The sequence below is a fragment of the Jatropha curcas genome, chromosome 7, assembly GCF_041381405.1.
Source record: "Jatropha curcas cultivar XTBG-Jc1 chromosome 7, XTBG_Jcur_1.0, whole genome shotgun sequence".
In the NCBI taxonomy this organism is placed as follows: domain Eukaryota; kingdom Viridiplantae; phylum Streptophyta; class Magnoliopsida; order Malpighiales; family Euphorbiaceae; genus Jatropha; species Jatropha curcas.
Genome location: NC_143157.1, coordinates 29459185 through 29471405, shown reverse-complemented (window position 1 = coordinate 29471405; position 12221 = coordinate 29459185). Strand labels below are relative to the sequence as shown.

The following is a 12221-nucleotide window of genomic DNA, read 5'->3' as shown; positions in this document are numbered from 1 at the left end:
TTCTGGAGGCATTTTAGCAGTATCTGACGAAATTATAAACAAACAGGATATGAAACAATTTTCCCTTGACAGACAAGCAAAATCTAGTGAAAGAGAAACACCTAATTCTGATTTATGAAGTGACACAAGCAGATTTGGCCTTAAATATTCGTCTGACAGGTCTGTTCTCGAATATTGGACAAACATATCTTGCTTTTTCTTGGTCATAATTTGATGGATTTTGTCTCTGCGAGTACAAAACATCCTCAGGTTTCTTTTGAATTGGGTTCCTGACGTGAGGGTAGCCTTCAAATTGATAGTCAGATGGATCAAAAATTGGAGATTCTCTTCGAGACCTGCAACGAGTGTTGCTCTTGTATAGGCTTTGTGGTGGATTGAACAATGGGGATTCATTCCGTAATGTGGCATTAGCCTTCAAACAGTTCTCCATTACCTTAGCTTCCTCTTTGAATCTCTCTCTGATATCCTTCCAGCCTTGCAAAATTCGGCCTGATCTTGAGCGGTTTGCAGGTTTCTTTTCCTGGAGTTTTGTTGAGCAATTCAAAGAGCTACAGCGGATGTATGGAACTCTATTGCACTCTATACAGAAGCTTTTCCATCTCTCTAAGTTGAACGCTTCTCTCTTTACATTATCAGAAAGACAAGAGTAAGCCTGCAATAAATTAGAAAGTTAGATTCTAAAACATAAAAGCAGTCTTTTAAAGATCACAAAGAAAGTGTATTGCAAATGAATGCTGTGATACCTAACCTGCAGATGCTGTTGGTGAAATTTAGCTGTCTAAAGAGTAGTTTCTGCTGTTTAACTTAAATATTCCGTTCCATAATTATGAACCTATCACGTGAGAGAACCCTATGTAGTAGTACTACATGCTATATTCCATTTCACGAGTTCAATAATGAACTGTATTTGCATGACCATTTTAACTTTACAGCATTTGGAGTTAGTTGCTTGTGGAGGTTTTACCAACCACATCAATGGCAATTACCCAAAACTTTGCTTAATTCTTACATAAATATATACAATTCACAAATTTATTAAATAGCTGCATCATTATATCTAATAGTAGGAGATTTTTGAACATGATATGGTTGTCTAACCTCCAAGACTAGCTTGAAGGCAATCTCAGCCTTGGGATGCTTGTTCTTATCTGGGTGAAGCTGCAATGCTGCATCAAGAAACAATTTTTTCTTTTAACAAACAGAGACAGGCAAGAAAATCACATTACAAAATTTAAAACACCTAGATTCATTGCCTACCAAGTTTATGATACCGCTTTCGTATAACATCAATATCTGCATCTTCTTCTACCTGTAATAATTAAATAGATACAAAGAAGAGGTTCTCACTGAGAAACAAGAAAGGAAGAGAATTAATTAATGATGAAGATCAAGAAAGATAAAGACACGTACTCCAAGAATGTGATACCAGTCGATAAAATGTGATTCAGAAGGCCTGCAAGGATGCCTATGAGCACAAGAAATGGAACGGTTGGATAGAGAACAAATCTCCAGTACCAACTGGGATTTGATGGTATCTGATTCTTTACCCATTTTTAGAGCAAGAAAATGGAACCGACCAAGAAGAAGAAGGAAGAGAGAGGGAGAGAGGTGGATATAATATGATAAAAAAATGTGGAATTTAAATGTGGGTGTGCGTTATCTTGGTTTTTAAGAAGAAGAAGAAGAGAGTGATTAAGAAGGTGGAGTGGAGCGGTTAAGAAAAAAGAGCAATGTTTGCGGGAGAGATTTTTGAAAGTGGATCAGTTGGTGGGAAGTGTAGAGACGGAGAGGTTAACGTTAATTTTGACACGTTCGGTCTGTTATTAAGCGTTCTTGGTGTTTCCTTAATCCTTCTTTAACTAAGGTTAGTTTTAAATTTCAGTTTAAACTCTAATAGTTTTTCTTTAAAAATTTTTAACAAATCAATAAGATAATACAATTTTATATAAAAAATTATATAATTTTAAACATTATTTATAATTAATTTAATGTATAGAGGAGCTCATTCATTGAAAGTAGATAAATCTTTCCTTTCATACATTGAACAACATCGGTAGAGTTAATAGTACTAGTATATTGAATAAAATGAGAAATCACACGTGAAAGCTGGAGCGTCCAGTTGGGCGGGAGGTGAGTGACCCACAGTCCCCACCCACGCACATATATTGCCCAGTTGAATCTTTAAACTCAGGCATAAAAAAGCTTCGATCAAGGAGTAGGTGAAACCCATTCTGCTAGGCCCTTTACCAACAAAAGCAAAAGCTTATTAACCTTTATATATAGTTTCTTCTTCAATAAAGAAGAAGGGAAAAAGAAATTTTATGTTATATTCAGAGATTGGAAAGCTTCAATTCTTATTTTATTTTTGCCCTCTGTTTGTGTATAGTTTAATAGTTGGGATCAACATTCAACACCATCAATATCTAATCTTTTTCTCCAAAACAAAAACAGCCTTTGACCTCACCTTAGATTCCAGACAGCTTTCAAGACTTTTTCTTGCATTGCATTTTCCATCATTGGACCAACCAAACATAAATTTTATTTTCTATTCAATTCAAAAATTGGGCATTTGGTCACTTTTTTCTCTTTTTTTTTTTATTTTATTGGAGTACTGATAAACACTGTAAATAATATAAACAGCGTTTTGCGAGACTTAGATTCATGTCAAGTGGAGTAGTTGAATTGGAAAAAAAAAAAAAAAAGCCAAATTGGCGGAATATATGGAGGATTTGGAATTTCAAAGTAGAGAAATGAAATAATGTTGACTCTATTTGGAAAATCAAGCTAATTTTACTTAGCTCAATGCAGCTCAATCTTCCTAGCAATAGGACAGGACATAGGTAATGCACATATCTATAAGGAGCCCTATGATTTATCGTATTGTGTGCTTCACATTTGGATACATTCTGTGTCGGTTTTGGTTTTTTGATTCTTTGTAGGTGTATTTATAAAATGGAAATAATTTATTTATAAATTTAAAAATACAGAATGAAATTTATTGGGCTGTTCTCTCCCAAATCGCGTTCGCTTAGAAGTTTGCATCTCTTGGGCTAGATCTAGCAACCCTCCAGTCCAGTCCATCAGGATGTGAGCCCATTCACTTAGTGGGCCAACACAGAAGGACCCATTTCACCATTGTTTTTTTCTTTTTCTTTTTTTTTTTTTTTGACTCTAAAAATTATTCCTTTCATTGTAGAGTTAACAAGCCAGAAAGGAATTTAATAATAATAATAATAATAATAATAATAATAATAATAATAAAATGATATGACTTATGACTATGAGAGCAATTGCAAATGCTTGTTTGTTCAAAAGGATATAGTGGTCCCACTGGTGCATGGACGCAACAAACAGGTATATTTGATGAACCACCACATGTATAATGTATTGTATTTCCTCCTCTATTTCATTTGTGATGTGGCATATTTTAATATTAATATTAACATTATTATTATTATGCGCCGCGACTAATCTTATTTGCCTTTATCCTTCTCAATGGACACGCACTGTTTTCAACTTGGTGCTTAACGTACGCACCCTTTTTATTTAATTTTAATACTAGTAGAAAGTTATATATTAATTAATAATTAATTGATTGCTTTTATCTAACTAAATGAATTTAATTATTTTGGGATAGAGACTTATTATTATTTTTTCACCTATTATAATAGATACTATTAACTCTACCTGTACGTTAACAACTCCATGCAATTACCAAATCACCCTCCCTAGACCCCTACAGAAGAGTAATCTACTAATCATTGAAAGGCAACGGGGCGTTTTCAGTAATTTGACACCCCATCTTTCAATGCTTTTACTAGATTTCGAGACCAAAATTGAAAATTCTTTTATCTTTTTCGAATTCGACACATTTCAATCTGAAACCTCAAATCTGTTATCTATCATCATCATCTTCTTCCATTCCTTTCTTCTGAAAACCTCTCCATTTCCTTTCCTCAATTTAGCTTTACCTTTTTTTTTTTTTTTGGCTTTTAAATTAATTTCTCATTTCCTATTTATTTATTTCCTTGTTTTTAAGCTGCTGCGATAATTCATCATTTCATTCACAATTTAGAATTTCGAGGTTTTCCCAACCCTCTATTGAGATTTCCTTCTACGATCTCGACTCATTCCATTCATGGCGGCGGGGACAATGGCGACCGCCGCCGGAGCGGTGGTGTTGTTGTACTTTGTGTTGAGTCGGAGACTGGCGGCGAAGGGAGGAGGGGATGATGGCGATCAGAGCGGGGATTTGTCCAAATCGAGATCGGGGAGAAGGAGAATCGTTCGCCGGCCAGCGCAAGCACCGGCGACATGGCTTGAGACAATAACTACGCTTTCTGAGACGCTTAGGTTCACGTATTCTGAGACTTTAGGGAAATGGCCAATTGGTGATTTGGCTTTTGGTATCAACTATCTCTTGCGGAGGCAGGTAGGTTTGTGCAAATTCTATCAATTTTAGGAGTTAGATTTTAGCTGAACAGTAAACATTATCGCTTAGCTTTTTTTAATGTTTAGCTTAGTGGAGCTTTCTTTCTTCTTCTTTCTTGTCTTAATATTACAGGGTAATTTACAAGTCGCAAGTGTATATGCTGGTAATAACTGTGTAGAGCTAAAAGGCCCTGAAATTATAGCAGAGTTGAAAAGGCTGTTGAGATTGCTAACCCTTTGCATGTTCTTCTCCAAGAAGCCCTTTCCGGTGTTTTTGGAGTCCGCCGGATACTCTCTGGAGGACGTCCTTCTTCAGAAGCCTAAAGCAGGGGTGAGTTACAATCCTGCCTCATATTCCTATTTGATTTAATATTGATGTAAAATAGTACAGAGACTTGCTGTCATAACTGGCTTTCTTCCCAGAATTTGTAAAGCTTATTGTCTTCATTTGTGAATGTGTTATTAAAATGAATACTCCATTAATTATTATAGTGCTAATTGCAGCTTCTGCAGCCAGCTTTCACAGTTATTCGTGATAAAGGTTCAAAATGTTTCCTTTTATTAATTCGTGGTACTCATAGCATAAAAGATACTCTGACAGCAGCGACTGGGGCTGTGGTTCCCTTTCACCATTCGGTTCTACATGATGGTGGGATTAGCAATTTAATTTTAGGATATGCACACTGTGGAATGGTTGCTGCAGCTCGGTGGATTGCTAAGCTCAGTACTCCATGCCTGCTTAAGGCGCTCAGTGATTATCCTGACCATGAAGTTAAGGTAATTGCAATACCTCTTGTGTGAGTGTCATCTTGCCATATCCATTTCACTGGCATTTCTTAACATTTTGTTATTTCACGCATGGAAATGTTACTGGCTTCTTTTGCATTTGACTATCTGGTGCAAAATCTGTTTTCAAACTATCTATGTTTTTCTAACTGAAAAACATGCATGGAAGAATTATTTTCAGTTTTCTTAACTTCGAAGTGCTTAACAAAGAAGGTAATTCGCAGCTAACTGAGCTACCTTTATGATTTATTGATAAATGCTTTGCTATGTTCATTTACAGTCTGTTATCAAGATAAATGATATAATAGACATTATATAGAAGCATGTATTACAATTTTCCCTTTATATGGACTTTGCATCTAATGCTTCAGTAATTATTTTCAGATTGTTGGGCATTCACTTGGTGGGGGTACTGCTGCATTATTAACATATATTCTTCGGGAACAGAAGGAGTTCTCTTCTAGCACTTGTGTCACATTTGCCCCAGGCATGTATTAATTGTTACTGATCTTACTATTTCTTTCATTTTACTGGTTCTTATACTTTCAGTGTTTGACTTCTACATTTGTTCACCATGACTAATTTTATGTCCTAGATTTGCTGCAAATGTCTTGTTTTGGATAGGATTAGGATATGGAGTTCATATGCTCATTCCTACAATGTGCCAAATTAAGGAGACTTTCAGATGTAGTCTTTAGGGATTTGCAGCTACATCTTTTCTTTTTTGGCATCGGTGAACTGATGGTTGCTATCTGTTTTAGATGGTGTTAATTTTTCTGTTTACGTGATCACAAAATCTAATTGTGAATCTTTAATATAATGGATTTAGCAATGTGTGTGAAGGGTGTAGGTTGCTGCTCTTTGCCTAGGATTTCATGATGTTATGTTATTTGTGTAAAAAAAAAATTGAAACTTATGATTAATCCAGGCAGGCTGAAAGACCTGAACTTTGGGTGCTTTAGGAAGTTAGCTGGTAATCTTCAAGGATACTATTGGGGTAGACTAAGGATATGAGAGTGTAATTAATAAAAGGAAAATGCAATGATTTTGTTCAGGATTCATCTGAATGATATACTGAATGGTGTCTGAGGAGGTGTTTCTAATGTCTGAACAAGAATAAAACAATAAAAATAAATCTGACCAGACTAGCTGTCAACAAGCCCTATTAACCTCGAGCCATGCTACTGTTGTCTAAGATCTCAAATTTACCTTTTGGAAATGGGATTTTCTGCTCTTTTAAACCTCTTGATCAGTTGTACTAAACCTAAAACAACAAACTAATAAATTCTGTGAAATGTACTTGTTTGACATAAAGAACCTAATTGGCTTTGTCAATGTCTTCTGCAACATTTATGTGTTTGTAGGATGGAAATTACAGTTAGAGTTGGCACACTGTGTGTTTATGACAAACATAAATTTCACTTCTGTGACACTCCTCAGTGTTCCTAGAGGGCAAGGAGGGGCAGAAGCAACATAGTAGAGTACTATAACATGCTTCTTGGATGGTATGATATTGTTCTCTAAATGCGTTGAACTGCATTATCTGCAGCTGCTTGTATGACATGGGAATTGGCAGAATCAGGGAAGCACTTCATTACAACCGTTGTCAATGGATCTGACCTGGTGCCTACATTTTCAGCTGCTTCTGTTGATGACCTTCGCTCTGAGGTGATATTCACTCCAGCTAGAAATTGATGTTTATTATCTTGTAATATGGAATTCTTATCTTTAAATTTGTGGCCAGGTTACAGCATCTTCTTGGTTAAATGATCTGCGGGATCAGGTTGAGCACACTAGAGTCTTAAATGTTGTCTATCGCTCTGCAACTGCTCTGGGATCTCGTCTGCCATCTATAGCTAGTGCCAAAGCCAGAGTTGCTGGTGCAGGGGCGCTTCTGCGGCCTGTTTCTAGTAGCACTCAGGTAAAATCTAACTTGCTCTTGTGGTTCATATGCACAAATAAGAAGTTTCCAATTAGCCACTCATTACATGAATTTACAGGTTGTAATGAAGCGGGCACAAAATGTTGCCCAAGCTGTTGTCAGAACACGTTCATCTCTATCATCATGGTCATGCATAGGGCCACGGCGTCGCGCTGTAGCTTCACCAAAAAACTCTATGGTGGAAGATCTGCCAGAAGCTTCTGTAGTATCTGAAAGTTCTGAAACTCTTTTGTCCGAAGTGCAAACAGACTCGGTGCAGGAGAAACTAGAATGTAATTCAAGTGGTGGATCAGGGCATGATGATACTGAGGAAGATGAACCACTTATTTCTCATGATAGAGTAATTAGTTCATCTAACATTGAGGATGTTACTGAAGGTGAGTTATGGTATGAACTGGAGAAGGAGCTGCAGCGGCAAGAGAATGAAGTGGATATTCGGGCTCAGGAAGAGGAAGCAGCTGCAGCAAAAGAAATTACTGAGGAAGAGAATGTTCTGGCCAATGCTGCTGAATCCAAGAACCCCATAACTCCGGCAGATGTTCTAGACAACCACCAGTTTTATCCGCCTGGTAGAATAATGCATATTGTTTCCACGCCTTCATCTGATACTGCTAATTTAAATAACGATGAACCCACCGAAGAACGTGCGGGTATATACGAGACACCTAGAGAACTGTACAGTAAGATCCGCCTTTCAAGAACTATGATTAATGATCATTACATGCCTATGTATAAGAAGATGATGGAATTGTTAATCAAAGAACTGGAAAACCATGAGGATTGTAATTGTACCATGTTAGAAAATTAGATATAGAAGGAAAATGAAAAAAAAAAAAAAAAAGAAGGATATATTGCATATTCAATGTTAGCAAATTATCAGTAAATTGGCTACAAATTAAATAGAAAATCCAGTGGAAGTTCACTAGAACTTGTGGGTGCATAATGTTCTCACAGATGATGTATGTCATTGCTATTGCTGTTTCAATTCCACGCTAACAGGATTTTCAAATGTTCAAAGGTATAATATGTTCAAAAACAACATGGGAATTAAGTTATTTTTTGAGATTAAGTGCAATTAAGTTATTTGTTATATTTTTATTAATTTTATAAAAATAACTATTTAATATTTTTTCTTTTCATATTAATACTTTTTATTAAATCATTTAAAAATGATAAAAATGTCGTGAATATTACTTTTGAAAAACTTCATTTTGGGTTAAAATGCTAAAAATATTAAAATTAAAAAATAATATATTCACCTCAAAAATTTTAATTATAAATATTTTAGCAGCAACCAAGAAATAAATAGTTCAATAAGCATGGGATTATATAAAAAATTGAGTATCTTGAAAATTGAGAGACTTAATGAGCCCCACCGGGGGCGAGGCTTCCAAAAATTGACGGGCGAGACAACCTAAAGTAGGGCTGTACTCGCTCGCCTAAAGGAGGTGTGTTCGATGATACAAGGTGTTGGCACGACCCGCCGTCTCTAAACGATCATTGACGAGTCGCCTTTCACCCCTAACAGGACGAGTTAAGGATTTTTAGGGAGCTGCATCCATATTTATTGGCTAACTCAAAACTCTCGCTCTCTATGTTTTTCGATGTGGGATTTAGCTTTGTACATACAAAGACAAAAGAAACCGTTGAAAAAGTCAAAAAGCTTGGGCTTTTCAGCGACAGTGAGTATTGATTATAAATAAATGAACTATCTAATTGTGAAATTGCAAGCTCTATTAAAGCAGCAGTCACAAAAATTATTCCTGTTCCTACTATTATTATTATTATTATTAGTAGTAGTATCTAAATTTACTACACAGTAAAATGTAAATTTGTGAATGGATTTCATAAAACATTTTTTTGTTTGGTTAATTCGATTTGATTAATTAACTTTAGAACTGTAAGTTTGTAACAACACAATGCTAGAGAAAAACCCAATAACTCTCGTATTGTTGAGCAAAAATTTATTAGTTAATAAAGAAACTTTCATATCCTTGTTTGAAAAGGATGGATGCCAAAAAATTTTAGCCAGTTTACAAAAATAAAATCCAACACATTAGATATGCTACCCCTTTTGCACACGAATATATATTAAAATAAATACATAGATTATGAAAATTGCTGCAGTTTGTCGAGGGCTCTGTCCTGCTTAACTACACACAAGTAAGAAGCCCAGAAAGGTCTAGATATCAAGAGAGAAGTCATATCACAACTGCTATTATTAAATGTGAGATATCCATGATATGTACGCATTCATCAAAGGTGAAAACTGACGAATTGCCATGTTTGCTTGCAATGATTTTAAATGAAAATAAAAATTTATTAGCATATTTATGATTCCTTTTCCCAGCCGGTGTCTTATCCAGACTCATCAATAAAAGTTAGGACAGAGAACATTTTGAAGATTTTTTCCTCTTCTCAGAGAAAATGAGATTGAAGAATTCTATCTTGAAGTGCAACCATCCTTGACAAACGAATGGCTCACCAATTTAGCAATATCAGCCACCATAACGGGTCTTCAGGGACTCTGGGGGCTCTTCTTCCATTATACCTGCACCTGCTGTTGCTAGATGCTCACGGATGGTTGTTTTCCGATCTCCAAGGAATGTGTGATCCAAAAAGTTGTCATATGCTGCACTGCCAAGATTCTTCGCTGCCAACACACTGCAGGATATTTTACAGCCTTCAATTAACATACGGAGACTTGCAATGAAAATAGAGTTTAAGAAAAATTATTTGCCTCTCCAAAGATTTAAATTAAAGAAAATGGCTTCAAGTTATTCTTCTGGCAGCTGAGAAACAAACTGGCTGAGAAGAAATAAATTGGCTTGTCTGAATAACAAATTTAAGGACAACCAGAAACAAGTCACCGCTAAAGATGCTTTTGAATTTACAATATTGACAAGTACAAGCAACTAATTATGTTGTGGCAATCTTTTCATGTTTGACTGAGTCAGTCAATCAAGAAATCTACCATAGTTTTGCCATTTTCCCTTTCATGTGTGAAACTAGTAATCTGTTCTTTGGATCAGAGCTATCTACAATGCAAACACTTTGCATTCTTGCAATATTCTTTTCAACCTCACTTTGGTATCATCTGATATGCCTCACTAAAAATAAATAATTTTATATGGGGGAATATGCAATTGCCAGTAAGAAAGCATTGTATGACTTTGGTGTGCTATACAAGTCATGCCATGTCATTGAATGAAGAATCCTGTAAATTCCCTGTTCGTGTAGCATTAATATTAACCAAAGTATCTCTTACCAGTGCCGAAGATAAGTACGGCAAGGCAAGATATCATCTCTCCAGATCTTATCGATGTTGTATCTTCCATAATGTTGAAAATAAATCTCCTTGCTCCCTGCACAAAATGAGCTAGCAAATATAATACAGTCCTGTGTAGTTAACTGACAGCAGACAGAGCTGACAACAAATAGGAAATGGAAATTATGGTATCAGCTCAGCCAAATGCATGCAGCATGCAGAACAGAAAGCAAACCCAAACATTATTATGTCATTATTTATTACTCTAGCTAAGAACATTAAAATTAGGATTGAAACATTGTTCTGTTGATTGGAGACAGCTTGAAGAATAATAGAAAAAGAAATTCCAAATTTTTTAAGCTTTTGATAGTGCAGATTGCAGAAATATCAGCAGGAAGCCAACCATATATATTCATGAAATATATAAACAGCAATGTATCATATTCTTCTTCTATGTTGCAGGCAGAAGCCATAGAGAAGGGTACCTTTGCATCTAATTTGAAAAAATTCTTCATCACTGTAACGTGCACAAAGCACCTGTATCCATTTCCCAAACCAGCAACCTCGATTAACTAGAAAAACTGACAGGCTCATCGAAAATGAAGGCAAAGAAAATACATTAAAACAGGGCAAAAAGAGCTATTGCAACACAAAAACTGCAGCTTTCATATACCGCTGGGCTATCAAATGGTTTCCCATCAAGTGTTTCAGGCACAACCTGCCCAAAGAGGAGGGAAAATCAATAAATAAAAGCTAATGTAGCTGCTTGAAAATGAATCGACTCATCAAGAACAATACTAATTTCTAAAATCATCCAGTAACTCACAGCTAGAAATCGAAACTCAAGCTCCCTCTCCATAAAAGCAGGAATCTGACTTCATAATACAACAAACATTTAGCTTTATCACGAATAATTATAAATAGAATCACCTTGTTCTAGCTCATTTTTCAAAATTGCAGTTTCTAAAATTAATCTCAACTCAAAGAATACATTCCTATATACCTCTGATTTATCAATCTCAAAAACTGTAATTATAAGAACTTCACCTTCACAAGGCTCCACGCTCAAGCTCGAAATTTCCTGCGAACATTTATAAATTTATACATAATAAAAATCATCATTCTATAGAAAGCTAAAAGATTTTATCTAAGAATATTTCTAGACAGACCTTAGTTTCAGGCTTGGCGATGCCACGTTCGAAGAAAATTGGCGCCACATGAGCAAACACTCGCCGAAATCCATTCAATCTCGCAACCCTGAAGTTTACCAGATCAGGAAATGTGCTTCTTGCGCTTCTCTCTGTTCGATTAAGCACCATGTCAAACAACCGATATACATAACACATGCATGAATATCATATTTATATCAAAATTAAGCACATTATGGCGTTGATGATGATTGTATGTACGTGCCGGAAAGGAGAGAACCGAAGCCGCAAATTGAGATGAGACCGGATGGACAGAGGAGTTTGTGGAAATCGGAATCGTCACTGAGTTCGGTTACTTCTGGTTGAGAGATCGCCGAGGACATAATCAAAGTAGGTTTTTGGAGAGTTCTCTGCTGGCAGTATATGGAAGAGAGATTAAATGAACAAAGTGCTGAATTTTTCACAGTGTTCAGCGGCAAGACAGTGATCGGCGAGTGAATTGGCCACAGACGACAAGCGCGTGATGGAAGTGGGTGAATGAACGGGAGAGAGAGATTCAGAGAAGTGGTCATATGAGAAAAATGCTGGATAATTGGCGATGGAGGACGGTAAAGGAAGTAGATTTTGATTTCCACCAGTGCCTTAA

General features: G+C 36.0%; 3 protein-coding genes across 3 annotated transcripts; 1 reads left to right on the top strand and 2 right to left on the bottom strand.

The window, feature by feature from the left end:
* Positions 1-12: 12 nt before the first annotated feature.
* Positions 13-1718, bottom strand: LOC105643667 (Chaperone DnaJ-domain superfamily protein). The gene is made up of 4 exons (XM_012228857.4): positions 1411-1718; positions 1258-1309; positions 1099-1166; positions 13-652 (listed from the first exon to the last, which is right to left on the bottom strand). The coding sequence occupies exons 1-4, from the start codon at positions 1549-1551 to the stop codon at positions 113-115; spliced, it is 801 nt and encodes a 266-aa protein (XP_012084247.1). The 5' UTR covers positions 1552-1718; the 3' UTR covers positions 13-112.
* A 2129-nt stretch (positions 1719-3847) lies between these two features.
* LOC105643479 (lipase class 3 family protein) lies at positions 3848-8102 on the top strand. The gene is made up of 7 exons (XM_012228609.4): positions 3848-4432; positions 4565-4762; positions 4936-5208; positions 5602-5704; positions 6767-6885; positions 6962-7138; positions 7218-8102. The coding sequence occupies exons 1-7, from the start codon at positions 4139-4141 to the stop codon at positions 7965-7967; spliced, it is 1914 nt and encodes a 637-aa protein (XP_012083999.1). The 5' UTR covers positions 3848-4138; the 3' UTR covers positions 7968-8102.
* A 1356-nt stretch (positions 8103-9458) lies between these two features.
* On the bottom strand, positions 9459-12212 carry LOC105643478 (uncharacterized). Its single transcript, XM_012228608.4, has 8 exons — positions 11841-12212; positions 11597-11727; positions 11431-11508; positions 11254-11298; positions 11101-11145; positions 10913-10964; positions 10428-10524; positions 9459-9823 (listed from the first exon to the last, which is right to left on the bottom strand). The coding sequence occupies exons 1-8, from the start codon at positions 12145-12147 to the stop codon at positions 9658-9660; spliced, it is 921 nt and encodes a 306-aa protein (XP_012083998.3). The 5' UTR covers positions 12148-12212; the 3' UTR covers positions 9459-9657.
* Between the last annotated feature and the right edge of the window lie 9 nt (positions 12213-12221).

What these genes read in the sequence shown, in the direction of transcription:
- LOC105643667 (XM_012228857.4), bottom strand. Translation starts at nt 1,551, where the DNA reads ATGGGTAAAGAATCAGATACCATCAAATCCCAGTTGGTACTGGAGATT. An exon ending in ACTGGTATCACATTCTTGGA is followed by an intron (nt 1,310 to 1,410) that starts GTACGTGTCTTT and finishes TAATTATTACAG; the next exon opens with GTAGAAGAAGATGCAGATAT. An exon ending in AAAGCGGTATCATAAACTTG is followed by an intron (nt 1,167 to 1,257) that starts GTAGGCAATGAA and finishes TTCTTGATGCAG; the next exon opens with CATTGCAGCTTCACCCAGAT.
- LOC105643478 (XM_012228608.4), bottom strand. Translation starts at nt 12,147, where the DNA reads ATGACCACTTCTCTGAATCTCTCTCTCCCGTTCATTCACCCACTTCCA. An exon ending in CTTCGGTTCTCTCCTTTCCG is followed by an intron (nt 11,728 to 11,840) that starts GCACGTACATAC and finishes TTAATCGAACAG; the next exon opens with AGAGAAGCGCAAGAAGCACA. An exon ending in CGTACTTATCTTCGGCACTG is followed by an intron (nt 9,824 to 10,427) that starts GTAAGAGATACT and finishes AATATCCTGCAG; the next exon opens with TGTGTTGGCAGCGAAGAATC.
- LOC105643479 (XM_012228609.4), top strand. Translation starts at nt 4,139, where the DNA reads ATGGCGGCGGGGACAATGGCGACCGCCGCCGGAGCGGTGGTGTTGTTG. An exon ending in TTGATGACCTTCGCTCTGAG is followed by an intron (nt 6,886 to 6,961) that starts GTGATATTCACT and finishes ATTTGTGGCCAG; the next exon opens with GTTACAGCATCTTCTTGGTT. An exon ending in CTGTTTCTAGTAGCACTCAG is followed by an intron (nt 7,139 to 7,217) that starts GTAAAATCTAAC and finishes ATGAATTTACAG; the next exon opens with GTTGTAATGAAGCGGGCACA.